We start from the raw sequence: 22,847 nt of genomic DNA on the forward strand, positions 1-22,847 counted from the left end.
TAATCAGATTTAAATAATATTTAATTATTTTTTATTAAAACATGTTCCTATTTTATAGATACATATCCATAAATAAATTTAATTTAAATTTTAAAATCTACCCACTTTATTAGTAGTTATGTGACTTTCCTTTATTTTCGGAACTTCAAGTAACAACTAAAGTCTTTTATTCCTTATTCTAAGCACAGTGCGTTACATGTTCCAAAACCAAAAAGGTACGCACAGCTGAATTCTTCTTCTCTTATTCGTTGGTGAAGACATATCACCATTTTCCAGAGCTGAAGCACTCCCTCTCCCTCGTTCTGCATTATTAAAAGGTAAGTAGGTAAATTTACTTTCTACACGTGTTTATATAATTTAAAGAGAAGTATCATTTTCAATATTTCTAATTATATTTTACTTTAAATATAAAAATTCTATTGTTATTTAATTGGAATATGGTTGATCTTATTTAATTTATTAATAGAGTTGTTACAAATAAAATACTTTGTACATAAGTAGTTTGAGCAAAGAAGCAAAAAAAAAAATATGGAGTTTAAGAGAGAGGATGTAGATGGTATAGTCATAAAAATTCTGTTGTTATTGTTCATTTTTAACACATCTGATAGTATGATATTTTATTTAAAATATTTTTAAAACACATCTAAAACTATACTATATTTAAATATATAAATTTAAACATTAATAAGATAATTAATCTTTTAATTTTTTATTTGATCAAATGCATACAATATTTATTATTTAAATTATTAGTTGGATTTTTTTCGATACTTATTTGAACATTAACGTTTTCAAAATTATTATAATCAACAATTAATTTAAAATTGTATTGTTTTTTTTCGATTATAACACATCTGATAGTATGATATTTTATACAAAATATTTTTAAAACACATCCAAAATCGTGCCAATTTTAATAATACAATATAAACGTTAATAATACAATTAATGTATTTATTTTCGATTCGATAAAATGTATATAATATTTATTATTTTAACTATTAGTTGGATTTTTTTCGATACTTATTTGAACAATAACGTTTTCAAAATTATTATAATCAACAATTAATTTAAGTTGTTTTTTATTTATAAAAAATATCTAACATATATGATCATGGTATTAGTTGGAATTTTTATTACTTGTTTGAGCATTAATATTTATTTATCTTAATTTTTTTTATTGATGTTATTGGTGGATATTTTAGATAATGGTTGGAAATAGTTTATTTCGTAAATTTATTACACATTTAAAATAATACAATCGAACTTATAATATTGCTAGAACACATCGAAAAATATATCAAATAGCACAAGATTTTTTTTTGGTCGTACTGATCCAAACTGTTTAACCAAATGGACACTTGGTTATTAATTTGCAAATATTTTAATTAATTACAATTTTGTATTTTTCTAATATTATAATGACCATTATTTTATTTATAATATTAGACATCAACATGGCATTTGCTATAGACTTGAACACGCAGCCGTCATCAGAAGAACTTCACTCATTTGATACCCATATTGATATGGACGATATAAATATTTGTAATAGCTCAAGCAATTCTGCTACAGAAACTGAGTGCACGACTGAGGTAGTTGACATTTTTTTATTTGGAATTTTTTATAATGTATTAATTTATTCTTCTGATATTTATGGCCGACTTTTTTTCTTGCATGCTAATTATAGGTTATATTTTAATATATATATATATATATTCCTGTGAACACATCCAAATATCCGAGTAATGGCACTATAAATATATATATATATATATGCACGTATTATTGTGTTATTTTTGTGTCACAATCCTTGTTAGTATGTTTTGTTTTTTTAGGTCATAATTCATCCCACTATTTCTGATGAGGAGATTCCAAAAGTGGGGATGCTATTTGGAACCCTCGAAGAAGCACGCCAATTTTACTACAACTATGCCAATAAAGTGGGATTCGAGCCTCATATAAGAAACACTAACTTCCACAAGAATGGAAAAACACCCATTAACCAATCCATACAGTGTAATAGAGATGGATACCGAACAAAGAAGAATCCGGTAACCCATAGGTCAAACACAGTCTCATCTGTACACTGTAAAGCTCGCATCTATGTGAAACTTGACACAGAGCTTGAAAAATGGATACTGTCGAAGGTAGAATTAACTCACACGCATCGATGTGATCCCAGTTTGTCATGGATGTTTAAGAAAAACAGGGAACTCACCATGCACGTTAAGGATGTCATTGAACGCAATGACCAGGCTGGTATACGACCTTCGAAGACTTTTCAGGCGCTTGCTGATGAAGCTGGTGGTCGTTCTAATCTGAAATTTCTTGAGAAGGATGTTAGAAATTATATATCTGGTAAACTCCGAATCAATGGAGATGATACTGATGCGCAAGAGATGCTGGACTATTTTACCAGGATGAAAGAGCAGAACCCAAATTTCTTCTACGACATTTGTCTCTATAGTGACAATAGTCTCAAGCATGCATTTTGGGCGGATGCTCGATCAAGAGCTGCTTACGAGTATTTTGGTGACGTGGTGTCATTTGACACCACATACAAACTCAACAAGTAACTTCTTTTTCTTGGTTTATTTTTTATAGGATTCATTAATTTACAAGCTCACTGAGTGCCCCACGTGTTGATTTTTTTATAGATATGAGATGCCAGTTGCAGCATTTGTGGGTGTTAATCACCACGGAAGGTCATGTCTTTTCGGGTGTGCTTTATTGGGCAACGAAGAGACTGAGTCCTTTGAATGGCTCATGCAAACATTTATAAAATGTATGGGAAAAACACCAGATGGAATCTTAACTGACCAATGCGGAGCCATGGCAACAGCCATTCGAAATGTCATGCCAAACACTAGGTATAGATTGTGCATTTGGCACATCACGAGGAAGATACCCCATAAACTTGGAAAGTTGAGCCGATATGAGGAAATTAAAGCTACAATGCATGGGATTATTTGGGAGTCTCATTCGCGAGAATCGTTTGAAAGTTCATGGTATGACTTCATTGAAGAGTATACCCTTCATGACAACAACTGGCTTAACGGTATGAATGCACATGCAAAACTTGATTGGTCTGTTTATTTGTCGTTTTAAGTGTTGACTAGATTTTGTAAAAAAAATGAACTTAAGCTAAATATCCTTTCATGCATGTTTAGTGAGACAACATAGGTGACTATTTTAAAAGCAAATATGTCTTTCAAATGCAGATATCTATCATATTCGCAATATATGGGTCCCTGTTTTTCTAGAGCATGAATTTTGGGCTGGCATGAGGAGTACACAACGGAGTGAGAGCATGCATTCTTTCTTTGATAAGTACCTAACGTGTAGGAGCAGTTTAGTTCAATTTGTGCACCAGTATGACAATTGTCTTGCAGATAAGGAACAACAGGAGTTGGAGTGCGATGCAGCAGACAATAGGGGCCTGATCCCATGTGTATCGAACTCTCCTATTGAGAAGCAGTTCCAATATGAGTACACCAACAACATATTTCGCAATGTTCAAGCCGAATTTATCAAAAAGTGTGACTGCAACCTGTCTCCAAGGGCAGTGAAGGACAACCAATACTTCTATGAAGTGACTCAACAGAAGATAATTAAGGGGATGTCTTTTTACAGCGAGTATGAAGTTGTGTTTTGTCCTATTTCACACCAGGTTAGGTGCAACTGCTTCAGGTTTGAGTCATATGGTATCCTCTGTTGCCATGTCCTATCGGTTTTATCCCAATGTAGGGTTGACAAGGTGAAATCGTCGTATATACTATCTCGGTGGAGCAAGAATGTTCATCGTAAGCACACTCATATTAGAAGTAGTCACGACTCACGACGCTCTGATGAAAGCATGAATATATTTAGGGGACTGTGTGTTGACTTCTACAATGTGGCCCAGGACTTTGTGCATGACAAGGAGGAGGCTGATATATTGCGTTCCGCTTTTGCGAGTGCTAAAGTGGCACTTACCGAGCATCGGGCAAAACATTCAGAAAGCGTATGCACAAGTGAGTGTTCTGATGGATTAAATGCTTTGCGGAGCCCTCCTCATGTGGTACCTAGGGGGCGCCCAAGCTTCAAGAGACTCGAGGCGGATGTGGACCGGAAAATTAAGAATGGTTCTAAGAAACGTCGAGCTAGTAGTAAACGTACAAAGGTTAGTTATAATGGCCATGGTTTATACAATAATCTTGCTCTTGTTATATTTTTCATGTGTTGAGCCTGTTGAATTTAAGATATTCTCATATGTACAGGAAGGTGCAGCTGTTGAAGGAGACAAACATTTAAACAAGGCCACCGAGAGATGCATTACTGCTAGCAAACACCCTAAGGTTTATTTTAGTGTTTATTGCTAGAGAGTATGTTATAATTTCTGTATTTTGTAATTTAAATATTGTTCATGTATGGATGCAGGATTTTGCTCCTATTGAAGAAGACTGTTTCACCCACAACACCTTTTCTTGTATCCCTGAACATTTTCATCATGCAAAAAATACGCAAATGGATTCCTTAAGCTCGGGGGGATTTACAACATTGTTGAATTCGTTCCAGAACCCTTCTATTCATGTAAGATTTTTGCATCAGAGAACTTTTTATTTATATATTAAGTTGTATTCATCCATTTTTTGTTGACATTAGTTTGTTATATTTGTTTGTAGGCGCACTCTTATATGAATATTGACTAAAGGATAACACATGCAATAGCAGCTCCAGCATCTACATATTCCAAATCCCAATTTTATATTAGGGTGTCTCATGTTTTTTTTTTTTTTTTTGACAATTTCATTTCTATTTCTGAATTTTCGATGTGTTCTAATTCCTTTTTTATATTACAAAAATCTCATTTTTGATGTGTCATAAAAGGGTAGGGTATGTTTCTCATTTTGGAGTGGTAATTTGTTTAATTAATATAGATGACGTTACCTATGTTCTATTACTTAGCAGTTGCAAAGGCTAGGTTTATTGGTTCAAATGAATGAGTTTTAGATGTGTTCAGGAACCAATTTAAAAGATGGGTTATGATTTTGGATGTGCTGCAAGTTAATTTAATTAGCAGTTGAAAACAAATTTTACCTGGCATAACCAAGCTTATGCACAGTGAATGAACAATTATATAAAAGATAAACATAGCAAAATAATTAAGCTTAATTGAGTCTCCTAACAACATAAAAAACGACATCCTTGATTAAAGAGCATAATATATCCATTTTGATAACTAATTATATTTGAATGGAACGGCAGAAATACTTACTTTCTCAATTAAATGACTAATAAATTGTGGAAATAAAAAAATCACGTGACAATTCCTTTAGAATATTTTGAGTAAAGAAGCAAAAAAAAAAAATCTGGAAGTTAAGAGAGAAGATGTAGCTAGTATGGTCATAAAAACTGTATTTTTATTTTCCAATTATAACACATCTAATAATATGATATTATATACAAAATATTTCTAAAACACATCCAAAATCATAAAATTACTAGTTTTTAAATATAAACATTTTCAAAATCGCTAAATGCTAGTTTTTAAATATAAACGTACGGAATACAATTAATTTTTTGATTTTTTATTCGATAAAATGCATCTAATATTTATTATGTAAATTATTAGTTGGGTTTTTTTCGTTTCTTATTTGAACTGTCACAAAATAAAGTATTTTGAGTAAAGAAGCCAAAAAATAATTTAGCGTTTAAGAGAGAAAAATAAAGTATTTTGAGTAAAGAAGCCAAAAAATAATTTAGCGTTTAAGAGAGAAGATGTAGCTGGTATAGTCATAAAAATCATGTTCTTATTTTTTAATTATAACACATCTAATAGTACGATATTATATACAAAATATGTTTAAAACACATCCAAAATAATTATATTACTTTTTTGAGCATTAGTATTTATTCATCTTAGTTATTTTATTGATGTTATTGGTTGGTAGTTTTAGATAATAGTTGAAATTAGTTTATGTCGTAAGTTTATTACACATACAAAATAGTACAGTCGAACTGAACATATTTTTGGAACACATCCAAAATTCTATCAAATAGCACAAGAAAATTTTTTTTTTTAGCCTTACTGATCCAAAATGTTTAAGTAAAACGGACACCTAGTTATTAATCTGCATATATTTTAATTGCTGTATCCACAACGCATGAACAATTAACACAAAAGATAAACACATGAAAATAACTAAGGCTAAGTGAGTCTCCTAACAACACGAAAAATAAAGAGATGGTATCCTAGATTAATGAGAAAAATATGTCCATCTTAATAGCTAATTTTATCTGCACAGTGCTATATTTTTCTGTTTCTCCTATTGGCCCTCTTGCATGCTGCCTCTTCTGCTCTTCTTGTTAGCTCAGCAGTGTTTGGCGCAGTCCAAGGATCTCTCAACTCTTTTCTTTTATTCCTTTGAGGTGCACGGCGTAAAGGGGCATGGGCAACAGCCTCCACAGTATTCAGATAACCATTCCACGGATCAAGCACGATGTCTAGTAGGTACTTCCTCCTCATTATAGCCATGTCTTCCTGCATGCATTAATGTTCAATGTCACCAAACGATAATATCATAAAAAATATTAGAAACATTGTTCTAAATGGATCTATGGCCTACCGTTGTCCAAACTGGCACAACATAATCATCCATGTCAAGAGTTTCTGGATCCCACGAGTCCATGAATTTAATGACAAAAACTCCGCAGTCATAACTATCAATCAAGATAAAAGCAAATATGCATCAAGTTAATTTGGTGTTGATACCCAATAAAATAAGACATCACATTGAACCATACTTGTTTGGTTGAATCGGAACATCCACATAAAGGGGCTTTCCTATGCCCTCGTCCTGGACTTTGTACCATGAAAAAGTGAGTTGGGCCAACTCGTCAATAAGCTTGGCCTGTATATAAGAGGACATACCAAAATTAGTCAAATGCAATTGGTTATTGATCTTAATTGGACATGATTGAAATTTGTATCGACCGTGTTTATACTTACCGCATATTCATCCACTTTCACCCTATGATCGGTAAGAGGGGGTCTAACTAGGGAGTCAAGAGCAAAGAATGTCGCACTTTTTGGATGAAAAGCATACAACCACCAGTGATTATCCAGGCAGATGGGTACAAAGAACTGCATCATACTCGGATTTTATTTTTCGATACTCTTACAAAGATACAAAGGGATGCACAAAAAACTTTATACTTGTTGGATGTAATATTTTTGAACATATACCGTATGTCTCTTGGCTGCTTCTACCTTGTTGAACAGACGGATCTCGTTCCCCCAACATTCTGCTAACCCCACATACTCTGAGTTGTGTTTGTCCTCAAATTTTTCAACATTCATAGGTGTCATAACACGACCCTGTACACATTTATTCCGTATTAGTTTATTACTAAGTGTATCGGTGTAAGAAAAAGTAAAAAGTAACATTGATATGTGTTCATCATACCAATATCATTGGATTAATGCAGTAGAAATCTTCTTGAAACCTCTTGGCTGGGAGCCCATTAAAGAGTGCACACATGCACTCTATCACCTGCACATGCATAAAAGCATAAAGGACAAAATGAAAAGAGATGATAAAAGTAGGTTAAAATTCTATATATATAGTTATTATTTGTTAGATTTTTTACCCGACCGTCGACCCATTCCCTCCTTTTTAATGTGTTCAGATCTCTTCGTGTTAGGTCCAACGTATAATGTGTCCGGTACCACACGATAACTTCATCCAACGGATTTCTGTCATCTATTACCCATCTGTACACCTTCTCTTTTGCATCTTCATCAAAATCCGGTGGGATTATAACTGGAGCAGGCGTTGGTGGAGTGTTATTGACAGATGTTGGTTTCGAGGAAAGCCTATTGCACTCTTCAACATCATCTTGGGGCATTCCATGATCAACTTCGCCGCTTTCCATATTATTCACACTTCTGTGGGGTCCAGAATACACAACCATATCTAAACACTTTGATGTCCTGCAATCCCCAAATAAAAGATGGATAGCCAATCCAAAGAAATCCAGTTTATAATCGCTTAAATACTAGTGTACATATTGTATCCCTAGATTGAAACAACAATAATTAATACATGTACTTACTTTACACTCGATTCATTGACAACATGATGCTCTTCGTTGCTCATGGGGCTAGGTGCTCCACATTCAGCAACAACTTCTTCTTGGAGCTCATGACTACACACACTATGTACTTTATGTCAATATAATATAACACAAACAGAGTCACTTATACACATCTAAATTAACAAAATGGCATCCAAATAATTGTGGAAACACATCCAAATTGATACAATTAGTATTTATTCATTTCAATACTATTATACATATCGCATAGGTAAATTTTAACAGTGGTAATTAGTAAACCTACTTACTTTTCAATACTAGCAATGACAGCTTGGTGTTTTTCGTTGCTCACATGATTAGGTTCTCCACAATCAGCAACAACTTCTTCTTGGAGCTCATGTCTACACACACTAAGTCATTTAACTCATTATAATAGGACTTACTTAAACACATCTAAAATTACATAACGTTACACATTTAATTGCTGAAACACATTCAAAATATTACAAATACATATTCTTTCTAATACTAGTGTACATATCGCATAGGTAAATTCTAACATCAATAATTAGTAAATGCACTTAATTTTCAATACTAGCAATGACAGCTTGGTGTTTTTCGTTGCTCACAGGATTAGGTTCTCCACAATCAGCAACAACTTCTTCTTGGAGCTCATGTCTACACACACTAAGTCATTTAACTCATTATAATAGGACTTACTTAAACACATCTAAAATTACATAACGTTACACATTTAATTGCTGAAACACATCCAAAATGATACAAATACATATTCTTTCCAATACTAGTGTACATATCATATAGGTAAATTCTAACATCAATAATTAGTAAATGCACTTATTTTTCAATTCTAGCATCGAAAACTTCTTGGAGATCAAGACTATACACACCAATTCATTCAATTATTAGATAATATAATGAATAATTGCACTCATACAAATCTAGCCACAAAAAGAAGGAATATAAATACGATTTTAAAGAAAAATGTCATTTAAACTTGCCTTTCCTGCCGGTTTTTTGTGCCACTCAACACTCGATATCGAGACAAGGGAACATTAATTTTATCTGAGGATGTTGAGCCTGGGTTCTCTTCATGACATAATTCTTTATCGCTAACGTCAGCCTCGGTGAGAAATTCTTCCTCATCTGACTCGGCAACAATTTTTTTCGGCCTTTTTCTTGTTTGCTCCTTAGTTCGAGGTCTAACTTGTGCACCCCGTCGCTTATCACGTGTTCTCTTTTGTGGTTCATCGACGTTGCCCTTTTCCCTCTCGGATTTTCGTAATTCATCAATCTTCCGAATTAGACCCTATTACATATATTAATTAATTCTCAAGCCTAGGTTCATAGTAAAAAAATTAAATACATGTACATATGTATCTATACCGATTCCCGAACTTGTTCTTCCTTTACTGCTTCTCTAAGCTCAGCAACAGTCCATTCCTTAGTCCATGGTTCACCGCCACCAGAATATCCCCTAAGATCTCCGTGTTTGTTCGTATGCAAGTAAAGTATCTGCCACAAAAACACATGAGTAAATTAGCACTACCATTCAAGTGAATCTAGGTCTAACAAGTGATATGGCTCAACTTACCAAGAGAGCAAACATGCATCCATCAATAGTCCTTATGCCATCTTCCTTATATTTCCTTAAGCCCTCCTTAACACAGTCATAGATGTGTCTACTCCAAAAAAATCTCATTGGATTACGCACATCTATCACGCCCGGGATGAATGAATTGGTAATATACTTATTACTGGAAGCAAAGAGAAAGGCCTTCATGACAAACATTATGAAGTAGCGCCGAAACTCCTCCTTTTCTACTTCTGTTGTAACCGAGCATCTGATAACATGGGTCTTAACCTCTTTTTGGGTTCTGCCTTCAAAGGTATCTATGAGGTTACGATGCTTCTTCGGATCTAATTTCGGAAAGCTATCACCTGTAACACGGAATCCGTATGGTTAAGAGAAGTAGTACTACATCCAAAAGATAACATATATGTACTTTACATTAAATATATACTTTATGTATTACCATTTGTAGGGAGTCCCAATGCTTGACCTATCACTCGTGCATTCACCGGTATGTCTCCGGTCTCAACTTCCAAATGCATTCGATCCTTGTTATATGACCGTGCCAGGGCGACAATCAAATCTTGGCTCATCGACCACTTAGGGATGTGCCTCAGGCATCCAAAACCCATTTTCTCAACTTCTTGGTATTTGATCGGATATTTATCTTTTAAATGATCCATCATATCCGCAATGGCAGTTGGAGAGCAGCGGGTATCAAGTGTTTTCTAAAATATTGAGCCACTAGTTAGTATATGTGTAATTGTGTACCTCACTTGCAAACCTCAAAAATTTTTAAAGTGAGAAACAAATTACCTTTTTAGGACCCTCTGGTTTCTTCGGTCTTCCAACTTTGTTCTTGACATTAGATTCATCAAGTCTGCCATCGGAAGCCTTACTAGCTGCTGATTTTTCTTTCTTTGTACCAGATGAAGTACGTTTTTTAACTGGCATTATGATTCTACACTGCACATTGTTCATATAATAAGGTTAGACATAAAGTTTTCACCAAAGACACTTGTAGAATTGAGGTAACAATATAAACACATCCTGAATCGTAATAATCCACACTAATTATTTGGACAAGTTCTTGTCTTCATTCTCAACCCAACAAATAGATATATTTCTTTTAATTGCAGTGTAACCAGCTCATGCAACCAACCCAGCAAGCTAATTGACTATGAAAGCTATGTAACAAAAATAACATCTTTTGATCATTAACACACTATAAAATAGAACTTAATCATAATTTCCTTGCACCCGTCAGAGCTAATCCATTCTAAGAAGTAAAAACCCAAAATTAAGAAAATTATTTATTATTGGGGGTAGAAAAGAAAGCTTTCATGTAATGTTGTAACACTTAAACACACAAATAAGAATATTAGTGCTCAGGTCTAATAATCGTTCAAGCCTATGATATGAATTTCAAGCCTTCGCTCATTTCTGACCCAATTGCAGAAATAGCTACGTTGATATAATGTAAAGCAGCAACCATGAACACACCCACAGATAGCGATTACTGGAAGCTTACCCACACAAAAAACTCGATTCAAAGATGTAAACACTTCCAAAATAGAGAAATTGCACATGCAAAGATCAATTACATTACAATATATACGTAAATCTTCTCAAGCCATTTTATTCGGAATTTAATTTTCAAATTAATAAAAAATCAAAACTTTATACAGAATAACACAAAAATTAGTGGTGTCAGAATAATCCAAACCTCGGTTAAGTCGCCGGCAACGACGATGGGCTTGAAAGGAGAGGAATGCAGCGTTGTGGATGTGCGCCGTGGTGGAGGAAGCGGTGACGCAGACGAACGGCAGCAGGGAGTGACTTCTCTGGGTTTGAGAGTGTGCGCCGCTGAGTTGCCGTTTAGCGTCTCTGGTTTTTGGATGTGGGGCGTCGACGATGAAGGCCAATGAGGACGGTGGTGCAGGCGCACTGCGGCAGGGGGTGAAGTCTCTTTGTCTTCAGAGTGCCGGTGAATTGCTTTTCTGAGTTTTTGAGTTTTAGATGTGGGGTCTTGACGTTTTTTGACTTCTCTTCTTCTATTTTGAATGTGTTTACTAAATCATTAAATGATTTAACATTTAATTTAGAATTTTAAAAGTTAAAATTCAAACTTGAGTAATTTAAATTTATGACGTGTATTTAAATGATAATGTATTATTATATTAAATATATTAAATTTGAAACAGAAATTTAAAATTTAAATTTTAAATTTTAGTTTGATTTAATTTGTATTTTAAATATAGATTTAATTTTTAAAGACACTAAATCTATTTACAACTTTTTAGATGTGTTTGTTTTAGTTTTTTTGAATTATTGTAAGAAATGGCTGAATATTGTAACATTGTTAAAGGATACCTAGTTGAACTGTTTTTTTATTTTGATTTATAGTAAGCTCATTTTGTTCTCTCTTTCCAAGCCACGTTGCAGCCTGTTATGGAGAAATTGGAACTTGGTTCCAAGGAGACCCTTGGAGAGGTTACTCTTCTTGAGGCATTCATTAATGGTTTAACCGAAGAATAATGGGCTGATTTTTTTTTGTTATGGAGGGGGTGTAGGTGCTTTGTAAGGTTATGGAAGATAGGGGTTCTACATTATTATGTGGGACAGTTTTTTTATCTGGTGCGAAAAAATTGGACCCTCCGAATTTTTTGTTTTCATGAGTTTATATGTAAATCAGATGGTCCGTTTTGTTGGGAGGAAATGAAACTTACATAATGAAAATCGGATCCTGTAATTTTTTATTGAATAAATTGGATGGTCAGTTTTATTCGTTGGAGAAGTAGGTTCTAATAGTTGCATGGTCTGAGTTGTGCAAAATTTTCGTTTTTTTAATTCACAATAAATAAAATTGGACCGTCCGTTTTCTCTGACACCACCCCAATGTCAAGCACCCCTCCTCTCCATATCAGCATTTAGCACCAAGCCATGCCTCGATATTAAAATTTATGTAAAATTATTTTTCATGTTAAATTTGTTATGATTTTATACTTTTATAGATAAAGATTGTAATTTATTCTGTAATTCTATACTTAAATCAGTTTAACTACTAAGTTTTGTATTGGAGACAAATATGTTCAAATTATCTCAAAAAATTAAAAATATCCGCAATATCAGTTGAAAGGAAAGAAATAAAAAAGAAAGAAGAAAAGAAATTTTGAGTAGAATATTTTTTTTAAAAATATATTTAAATAAAAAAAATAAGAAAAGGAAATAATATATAATATTATAAAAAGATAATTTTATTTTTATATATTTTAAAATGTATTAATAGAGAATAATATTGAAATATTAATATAAGTACATTTTTTTATTTTATTTCCATCTAATGTTAGAGAAAAAAGAATTTCAATAGATTTCACTTATTTTTTTACACTATTTATTATTTTTTTTTTACTTTTTTATTCAACTAAACAAAACAAAAATTCTTTTCAATTTCTTTCTCTCTTTTTTTTTATTTTCACTTTAAACAAACACATTTTTATAGACGGTTGTTAAAAGAGTAAATAGTATAATATTATTTTTTTTGTGACTAAATTGTATAGTACTAATATTCTTTTGAAAAAAACTTGAATCATCTAAATTATTAACTGGTTCAAATAATAAAAATATTATATTAACACAAAAAATTAGTTTTTATTTATCCAAAGTCAATGATATTTTATTAATAGAAATAGAAAGAAACAAGTGTCTATGTTACAAGGACTTAAGAAAGCAAAAAAAATCTCTTAAGTAGTGTTTGGTGGAAAGACAGAAATGAAAAGACTGAGATTGAGAGACAGAGACTAAGAGACAGAAATTGGAATAAATCTCAATATTTTGTTTAGTGCAAAATGAGAGACATAAATTGAAAGAAAAATGAAACTCTAATTTAATAAACACAAATAGTAAAATTGGAATTAATGAATTGAAATTAGGGTATTTTAGGTATAAAATGTTATTAAAGTTTCAGTCACTATCTCTAAAAATATTAGTCTCATGTGTCCTCACTTTTTGGAGGTACTAAAATAATGAAATTTTAGAGATAGAGATAGAAATTTTAGTATCAGTCTCTGAACTAACAAATCAATCTCTATCTCAGTATCTCAAAACAAACGCTACCTTAAAGATATGAGAAACGAACAAAACATGAAATCAAAAGAGAAAAGTGAACATTAATAATAAGAATTAAGAGAGAGATTGGCGCGAAAAATCTTGTCGTTCTTGATATAGCTTTCTCACTGAAGCTACTATTTCCCTTAGGGTGCGACATTTGTGCTAAAAAATCCAGCTATTCTATTCCTTTCAGGTCATCTAAATTTCAAAGAGTTATCGCAACTTGTTGCAACAGAGATTCGCCTCCTATTATGCCATATGCTTGAGCTGCCATCATCCATGAGCTGAATTTAAGAACATTTGGACCAGGTAAGCACCAATTAAATTAGCTAATATATATCTATGTTAGTGTTATTAATTACAGAAGTTTACGTATAAAAATTATAAGAGGTAACTACCAAATCGGTACCTAAAAGATTATGACGCTGACAAAATGGTACCTGACTTTTGTTATTGACAAAATAGTCCGTACAAAATTTTAAAATTTGACAAGCGTGTCCCCAAGCTCGCCGGAGCAAATCTCCGTCAAGCAGAATGCTAAAGTGGCCACTGTAACCTGGCAAACCACCCCCAAACCCTAATCCCTCCCTCCCCAGCGCATACTCCCCCTCCCTCTCCCTCCCCATCGCAACCCCCCTCCCCTCTCCCTCCCCAACGCACACTCCCCCCTCCCTCGCCCTCTCCATCACAACCCTCCCCCTACCCAATGCACACTCCCTCCCCATCGCAGCCCCCTTCCCTCTCCCTCCCCATCACACCCCCTCCCCAATGCACATTCCCCCCTCCCTCCCTCCACTACCACTAGCAGCAACAACCACCTCAACATCAACAGCAACAACAACAGCAGCAACCCCAATGCACACTTTTCTCTCCTTCCTATCGCAGCAACAACCTCAACAGCAATAGCAACTTCAACGGCAAGAGCACTATCAAGGACCATTGCCATCACCATCGGAGCGACAACAAGACCTGGAATAGCCGTATCTCCTCAGCCCCTCAGGCTTTCTCTCTTTCTCTCTTTATATTTATACATGTAGGTTATGTGTTTGTGTAAATGTCTGTGTGTGTGAATGGATATTGTTATTGTTATGGTCCTCCGATAAGAGAAGGAAGGAATGAGGGAAAAGAGAGAAGGAGGAACAAGCAAGGTTAGGTTTTGAATGTGCAGGTTCTTCCATTGGTTCTGTTTTGGGTTCTGATGGTGTTGTTTCTGCTGTTATTGAGGCTTCTACTGCTGCAATTGGGGAGGGAGAGGGAAGGAGGTAGTGTGCGTTGGAGAGGGGTGCTGCAATGGGGGGGAGGGGAGAGGGAAGGGGGTTGCGATGTGGAGGGAGTGTGCATTGGGTAGGGGGTTGCGATGGAGAGGGAGGGGGGAGTGTGCAATGGGGAGGGAGAGGGAAAGGGGGTTGCGATGGGGAGGAGGGATTAGGGTTTGGGGGTGGTTTGCCAAGTCACGGCGGCTACGTTAGCATTGTGCTTGCCGGAGATTTGCTCCGGCGAGTTCGAGAACACGCTTGTCAAATTTTAAAATTTTTTAGGGACTATTTTGTCAATAGTAAAAGTCAGGTACCATTTTGTCAGCGTCAGAATCTTTTGGGTACTGATTTAGTATTTACCTCAAATTATAAAATTTAAAATTTAATATATTTGTTATGCATTATTTAAAAAAAAAAAGTTAAATTTTTTTTATTAAACCTTATATGTTATATCTATGTTTATTGTTTCACACTTTTCAATATATATTTCATTTTCTAATATGTATTATATATAAATATATGTCATAATATTCAAACACCCCTTTAATTTGTTGGTCAATCTATTGATATAAGCTTCTATTATTGTTACACATTGTTATTAACCTCTTATTAAAGTATTTATATTATGATGCAAAAAATATGGAGTTTTCTTAAACAAATTTTTTATTGATATTATAAATTATAGCAATGGTACGATTAAATTTTATGAAAAACTTTTATCACATGAATTTGATGAAAGTTGATTTTTTTCCTCTTTGAAATATATAAGTGCTAGTTTTAAATGGTACATATTTAATATTTTCTTCTTTTTAAAGTTTAAACGGGTTAATAATGTTGGATCCGGTTGGATACTAACTCCATTACTTCAACCTGACCCAACCTTTAAAACGTAGATAATGTTTGCCGTTTTAGACAATCCTCCTCTTCCTTTTTGACCTTCAAATACAAAGCTACTATCTTTCAATTCCATTCCCAATCTTTTCTTCTTCAAAACCCTAATTCCGATCTCCAATATCCAATCTGAAATCAAGTAATTTCTCTGCTGATTTCACCAGATCGGCTTCGCGATTACTCAGGTATATTTACCTCCTTTCATTTATCTTCTCTTTCGATTATCTTTTTCTGAGGTTCTGATTCTTGAATTGTATTTGTTTTTGTTGCACGAGATCTGCTTGATTAAATCTCATATGTAAAAATTATGTGTTTCTTTTTGCGTTGTTGTTCGTGAATTCAAGCTGGCTTTTTCTGTTCCTGACCTTAATAAATCCCAAAGAGAAAATTTTCTTGGCTACATATTCCACGATCATGCGAATTACCTTTAGATGTATGGTTTATTAATAATTATAAGATCATAGAACGTTAATTTGATTTGTTCCAGCTAGAATTTGTTATCTTTGACAAAGACTGGTCGTCATGAAATTGAAATTTTATTGTAGCAAATACTTGAAAGGAAACATGCAATTTTCTGTCTAATTTTGGTGGTTTATATGATTTTTCCCAGGAATTATGTCTTTTGTGCGGAATTTTGAACCGGAAGGAAGACATCTACACGGAGGTTATAGGTCCACCTATGACGGTAACAACTTTGGCAACAATAATAGGAAAAGGAGCAGGAATGATTATCATCACCGGAACTATAATATTCAGAATAACAACTGGGAAAATTTTGGGGACCATGGTGGCAACTATAATTTTTACATGGCTGATCATGCTAATTATGCTAAGTACGATGCTGTCCCAGCATCCTTGAAAAGGAGAAAATATGCAGCTCCTGCTTGGGAAGATAGCCAGATGTACTATCTTCCATACACTGTCCAAAACAATTTCTCATCAGCCAATTTCCAAGCTCCTCCTACAAGATCCAATGCGGATACATCAACATCTGCTAGCTTGCAGCTTGATTGGTCTATATTTGAAGATGATAAGCCATCCTTCATGTCAAGGGACGAGATTGACAGATATTCTCCATCAAGAAAAGATGGCATTGATGTGCGTCACGAAACACACTTGCGGTACTCCTATTGTGCTTACCTCCAGAACCTTGGAATGCGGCTTGAACTGTAAGACTCATCACTCATATTATCTGACATGGTTATAGCTGCCCCTGTCCCAGTGGTGGGGTTGAAAACTTCATTAGATATATGCTTGCGATGTTGTTGTTATGGATTTAGTTCATTGCATGATACTATTTTGTGCCAATGTGAAAGCATGACATGATTTTTTAACAGGCCTCAAACTACCATTGGGACGGCTATGGTTCTATGCCACCGATTTTTTGTTCGGAGATCACATGCCTGCCATGATAGATTTGTGAGTTCTATTTCCCTCTAAATTTTAAGGCATGTTTTATGTTCCTTACTAAATGTTTCAGAGATAGCGACATCCGTGGTCTGATTATATGCAAGTAGGTCTGATTCTATATCACGTAAATGGTTCAAGCTCCATGTTTTTTAATTTTTTGTGTTGTGCTACAGTTGATTGCTACTGCTGCCCTTTTCCTAGCTGCAAAGTCGGAGGAATCGCCACGCCCTTTGAACAATGTTTTGCGGGCATCTAGTGAAATCTTACATAAACAAGATTTTACTATGTTGTCCTATCTTTTTCCTATTGTGAGTATACTTCTGACTGCCCAAAATTGTCTCCTATATATTATGTTTCTTGTGGAAGATATCCAGAGAATATTAAATAGTCTAGACTCCATCACCTCTTACGTGGCTATGCCTGATATGTTCGTAAAATCAAGCATGAAAATGATTACCTATTAAGATGATATTTAATCTCTTTATATTACCATTGAATACTAGTTTAACGGATAGTAATTTACAATTGTACTGAATTGATTTGTGTCACAGGATTGGTTTGAACAGTATCGTGAGCGATTGCTTGAGGCTGAACAGTTGATTCTGACTACCCTAAATTTTGAACTCAATGTGCAACATCCATATGCACCCCTTACATCTGTTCTTAACAAATTAGGTCTATCAAAGACCATTTTGGTGAATCTGGCTTTAAACCTGGTCAGTGAAGGGTGAGTTTTCTTCTCTTAATCCTGTACCTTCTACAATTGCTGCAGTGATGTTTGTTTATACCATTTATTTTAAGAAGAGAACTGATTGACTCATGTCAAATTGGTTAAATGCTTTTAGACATTCAATTTGTTTGAGTGCCCTTTCATTGGTTTCTGACTTGCCTCCTGTTATCTAATACAGTGATTGGAATGAAAATTACTAGTTTAGTAAACAGCTCATGTGGGGCACTGGGTGTGTTAAACCTCAAGCAATAACATGTCTTGAGGTCTGGAGATCTATTGGCTGAGGAAGATACATTGGTCTTTACCCTTCTAAATTTTGGTGCAAGATAGTGTTGATTCTCAAAATGTTGTTCTTTAGTCCAACATCTGTGTATGTATTCTGTCATGGGATATTGATTCTTTTGGCATGCATATAATTGCAGGATATTCACAAGATTAGCGTGCTGGCCTATATGATATTCTTAGCTGGCGGATTGATATGCTGTTCATGGAAAGTTTTGTTTTTCTTCTGAAGTTGAACTGCTGATGTCTAATGGATTGCTTTAGTCTGAATATGTCCCATGGAATCTTATTGGGGCTACCCGAGATAGCTACAGGAGCCCCAATCCAGATTTTCTATCCAATGCCTTGTAGTTGCCGATGACCTTGAGCCGAATGTGCTCTTGTTGCTCATTTAGTAAAAGGGTTGGAAGATCATGAAATGATCTGAAATAAACCAACAAAAAAATTCACAGAGTCCAAAATTCATAAATGGACCGAGTCATTTGTTGTCCTGGAAAAAAAGAAGTCTCAGCTAAAAAGGGTTGAAAGATCTTAGAAATGGTTCTGCTCTTTTAATTAATGGTTGGAGATCATAGAAATGATCTGAAAAAACCAACAAAAAATTTCAAATAGTCCAAAATTGAAGCATGAACTAAGTTGTTTGTTGAAAGGGAAAAAGAAAGATCATAGCCAGTCAAATGGATTGGGAGATCATACATTGTTTTTTTAGTAAAATGGGTTGGATGGTCATACAAATTAGAAATTATTTGAAAAAACCAACAAAAATTTTCAAATATTCCAAAATTCAGATATGCTCTGGGTCATTTCTTATCCTGAAAAAAAAAAAATGCTAGTCATTCCTCAGTTGACAAGATGTTGATGTCTTTCCTGCTCAGTTCCTATGCTGATACTGAATTTTTGTTATTATCCCTTTTTTCTGGTACATTTATTTTTTGTTTCTTAAACAAATAAAGCTTTTCACGTGTTCTAGTAATTGGTTAGTGAAAGCTGTTAATGCTATCTTATAATTGAAATTTCTTTGGTTTGTGAAAGTTGTCCCAAATTCCCCCATTCTCCAACCACATTGAATTTGTTGGTCAATCAAATGGAATAGTTTGGACAGCTTTCTCTTCCACGAGTGTTTTAAATTTTGAAATTATTTCTTTTATCCCAGTTTAGACTTTAGTGTAAGAGTGTGAGTGTGTGTGTGTGTGCGTGCGTGCATATTTTATTCTTTAACACCTTCTAAATGATGAATATTATTTTTCAAAATTTGTACTGATTTTTCATCTGTTCAAGTGATTTGTTTGTAGTTTCTTTGTCCAAAGTTAGGTCTGGTTAAGTTTGTAATGGGAATGGGTACTTTTCGTTACAGGAAGAAGAAAGTAATATATGGCTATTTAAAATTGTCAGACTCTTAATTCCATTTTCGAAAAAGTTTCTTTAGTGTAGCATTCCCAGGGATCCAATTGTGATATACGAGCATTGTTCATGATTTGGAATTGGTCTGTTCATCCTTTGTGTAAACCTAGGTTATTTCGAAATGTAGATGTTGAACCTCCCAAATTGAAATCCATTATGGATGTGTGTCGTATATTTAGGGGTAGATGACTCAAAGGCAAAGCCTACTTGGCTAGCGTGTGTAGCTTGCAGTTCTAGATGCCTAACTCCTTTTACTTTAGTGGTTTTCCTGTGTTTGTAAGACAAACTTGTGCCCTTTATGTTTCTGTTCATCTGGTAATAGTTGATCTCTTAATTTTAAAAGTTCCTAAATTTGCTTATTGAATAGAGTACTGGTTCTGTAGTAAAAAAGAATTCAGCCATATCAAGGTCATCATTTTTAGGTTCTAGGACATCAAATGCATGCTGCCATTTTTCTGGATTTGATTGTTATGGAAAAATGTATTTATTTGCTGAAGAGATGTAATTTTTTAAAGGTTTAATTCCATTTTTACATGCTTATTATTTAGCAATATACGTAAATCAAATAAATAAATAAAATATCAAAGAAATTGATCTATTATGAACCAGTTTGTGAGCTTAACAAACTGAACATCCAAATTCTTTTTCAGAGGAACTTAATTCAAACCCTGTAATAATAAGCAAGGTAAAAGCCACCCCACACATTTTTAATGAGTGGGGCAGCCTGAGTGGTTCACTGGTGGCTCTGCTTCTTTTAAGCATATGTTTATATATTTGACAAAAAGAAAATAATTTATTAATCTTTGTTATTGCTCATCAATGTTGAGTCTGTTAGCACTATGAATTCTGGATCTCCATTGACCATTGCTTTAGATTTTTCGCAATTTATATGGTATTGTGTTGAGAACTGTGTAGCACCTTAAAAAAAATTAAAAAGAAGAAAAAATCTGCCCTTTGTAGCACTTTTAATGTTTCAGAAAGTTCTGCACAATTTCTCTGAAAATTATAATGTACTCCATCTTGATAATTAAAGAAGGTTTGCTCCTGCTTTGTTTTATCCCTGTTCCTTGGGAAATGGAACAATTGATATCTTAGGCGGCTGGTGTTTAGTGTGGAATAAGTTGCATTCATAATAAGCATTCCAATGTGCATGAATGCATGATAGCAAGAGTCGTCAGGTCAAAATGTTGAGCAGAAGATGTGGCATTGGCATTAGCTTTGAAAGATTCAGTTGTTTGCAATTTGCAGCGCTACATGCATGCTTTCTCATTTTAATTGCATGTACTTTGGGAGTTTAAAGCCCCTACAGCGGATTTGATCCTGGAAGTATGTTCTCTAAATGAGTATAAGATATTGCTATAGTTTGGTATATCAGCAATCCTGCACAGATTCTTGGAATATTATTCTTCCTGAGTTGCTGCTTGTATAGTTGGTAAGAAAAGTTAATAAATTTGTGCTTTTCACTTGGTAGGAATGTTGAATATGTTTGTATGATCTAAGTTTATATTCCCTGCTTATTGTAATAGCTGACTTGATCTGTCATGGTAGAATCATATGCTAAGTTGTCCAGAAATCTTCTATTATTGTTGCCTCGGATGGTTAGTTTGCCTATTTCTAGCTATTTGTGTTGACCAATGCTGGCGGTAGTTATTTGTCTCGAATGACCTTCTGAAGCCGAAACATGTATTGCAGGCTTCGGAGTTCTCTTTGGCTTCAATTTAAACCTGAACATATTGCTGCTGGAGCTGCATATCTTGCTGCCAAGTTTCTCAACATGGATCTTGCTGCTGATCGGAACATCTGGCAAGAGTTCCAGACAACACCATCCATTCTTCAAGGTAACCTAATCCCACATCCTTTTTTAATATCAAGATTAGGATAAATCTTATGCAGTTAAAAATTGAGCGATCTTTATTATTTTGGAAGGTATCTTCTTGAATCGCTGTCAGCCTACTTTTCAGCTGCGAAAAATAGTTTTGTATTTTATATTTTCTGATGATTAATCTCACCTTGTTGCAGATGTCTCGCAGCAATTATTGGAGCTCTTCTGAAAGTATAAAAGAACAAGATAGCATTTACCTTGTAGAGTAGATTCTAAGTACATAGTCAAAATGTCGCAGAGTTGAAATAGTATGAGCCACATATAATCAGTGTTGGGAAGTTTGATAAATAATTTGGCAGATTACAGATTGAAAGGTGTGACCTATGGTTTTCCTAGTGTTTCAGCATCTCATGTATATTTTTATTAAACCTGGATCACACTTTGCATACATTTCGTTGGTGCAATGCAGTGTGATATACTTTGAATTGTCGTCTATACCAACCAGGGCGTCTAGTCTAGTTGAGGAGGAACATTTCCATCATTGGGGTTCCAAGGTGTCAAATTCTGTTTTAATTAATCTTGTAGAAATGGTTTCACGATATAAGGCTTTACATAATTGAATTTATAGAAGTTCATCAAATGTTTACTGAAATATTTTGAATCCTGTACATCGGAATCCTTTCTTATTTCTACATTTCTGGCTTGAAACTCATTTTTGGATTAAGCACCAGAGAGGAATTCATACAATTTAATACATGATAGCAGAGTTTATGCGACCAGATGAAAAGCAGAGATTTGGTGAGCCATCACGGAAATCTCTACATGCATGGGTAGCATTGGATGTAGGTATCATATGGAGACTGTGATACTATAATATATGATATGATAATAATTAAAATTTAAGTATATAATGAAGCATGTAAAATTAATAATAATAATAATAATAATAATAATAATAATAATAATAATAATAATAATAATAATGGATACAATGGAACAAGTCAATGCATACTAAGTTTAATTGAATAATTCCAGTTCATTGTATAATCATTATTATATTGAATAATGAATAAATATCATAGCACATGGTCTTAATTATCATATAATTTCGCCAATAAATAAATAAATAAAATGGTTGTTATCATATTGCTTTTCGATTCAACCTACCTAAGCCACTTACTTTGACAAAGTGATCAACTTAGCAAAATGGTTACAACTTTCCAATTTCATTATTAAAAATATTGTGCACAAAAAAAAAAGTCATAATAA

At 34.0% G+C, this 22,847-nt stretch overlaps 2 protein-coding genes across 8 annotated transcripts; both read left to right on the forward strand.

Annotated features, from left to right (window-relative positions):
- The first annotated feature begins 1,457 nt into the window (after positions 1 to 1,457).
- LOC112779187 (protein FAR1-RELATED SEQUENCE 5-like) lies at positions 1,458 to 4,694 on the forward strand. The gene is made up of 7 exons (XM_025823431.1): positions 1,458 to 1,595; positions 1,839 to 2,575; positions 2,661 to 3,061; positions 3,225 to 4,165; positions 4,263 to 4,340; positions 4,423 to 4,575; positions 4,668 to 4,694. The coding sequence occupies exons 1-7, from the start codon at positions 1,458 to 1,460 to the stop codon at positions 4,692 to 4,694; spliced, it is 2,475 nt and encodes an 824-aa protein (XP_025679216.1).
- An 11,142-nt stretch (positions 4,695 to 15,836) lies between these two features.
- LOC112775165 (cyclin-T1-4) lies at positions 15,837 to 22,230 on the forward strand. Of its 7 annotated transcripts, none has more exons than XR_011876926.1 (9): positions 15,865 to 16,118; positions 16,544 to 17,102; positions 17,271 to 17,352; positions 17,517 to 17,651; positions 17,895 to 18,070; positions 18,252 to 21,188; positions 21,283 to 21,354; positions 21,449 to 21,594; positions 21,776 to 22,230. XR_011876926.1 is itself a non-coding variant. In XM_025818654.3 (7 exons), exons 2-7 carry the CDS (start codon positions 16,549 to 16,551, stop codon positions 21,805 to 21,807), a joined length of 1,125 nt encoding a protein of 374 aa, XP_025674439.1. In that variant the 5' UTR covers positions 15,837 to 16,118; positions 16,544 to 16,548; the 3' UTR covers positions 21,808 to 22,230. The 7 variants fall into 7 exon arrangements, 1 of the variants encoding a protein (XP_025674439.1); XR_011876923.1 differs by having other exon boundaries at positions 18,496 to 21,188; XR_011876925.1 differs by having other exon boundaries at positions 18,252 to 21,354.
- The last annotated feature ends 617 nt before the right edge of the window (positions 22,231 to 22,847 follow it).

The sequence above is a fragment of the Arachis hypogaea genome, chromosome 19 (genome assembly GCF_003086295.3).
Source record: "Arachis hypogaea cultivar Tifrunner chromosome 19, arahy.Tifrunner.gnm2.J5K5, whole genome shotgun sequence".
NCBI lineage: Eukaryota > Viridiplantae > Streptophyta > Magnoliopsida > Fabales > Fabaceae > Arachis > Arachis hypogaea.

Excerpts from the sequence above, each read along its gene's own strand:
- LOC112779187 (XM_025823431.1), top strand. The coding sequence starts at position 1,458 with ATGGCATTTGCTATAGACTTGAACACGCAGCCGTCATCAGAAGAACTT. Across the intron at positions 1,596-1,838 it reads AAACTGAGTGCACGACTGAG|GTCATAATTCATCCCACTAT; the intron begins GTAGTTGACATT and ends TTGTTTTTTTAG. Across the intron at positions 4,166-4,262 it reads CTAGTAGTAAACGTACAAAG|GAAGGTGCAGCTGTTGAAGG; the intron begins GTTAGTTATAAT and ends TCATATGTACAG.
- LOC112775165 (XM_025818654.3), top strand. The coding sequence starts at position 16,549 with ATGTCTTTTGTGCGGAATTTTGAACCGGAAGGAAGACATCTACACGGA. Across the intron at positions 17,103-17,270 it reads CTTGGAATGCGGCTTGAACT|GCCTCAAACTACCATTGGGA; the intron begins GTAAGACTCATC and ends ATTTTTTAACAG. Across the intron at positions 17,353-17,516 it reads ATGCCTGCCATGATAGATTT|TTGATTGCTACTGCTGCCCT; the intron begins GTGAGTTCTATT and ends GTTGTGCTACAG.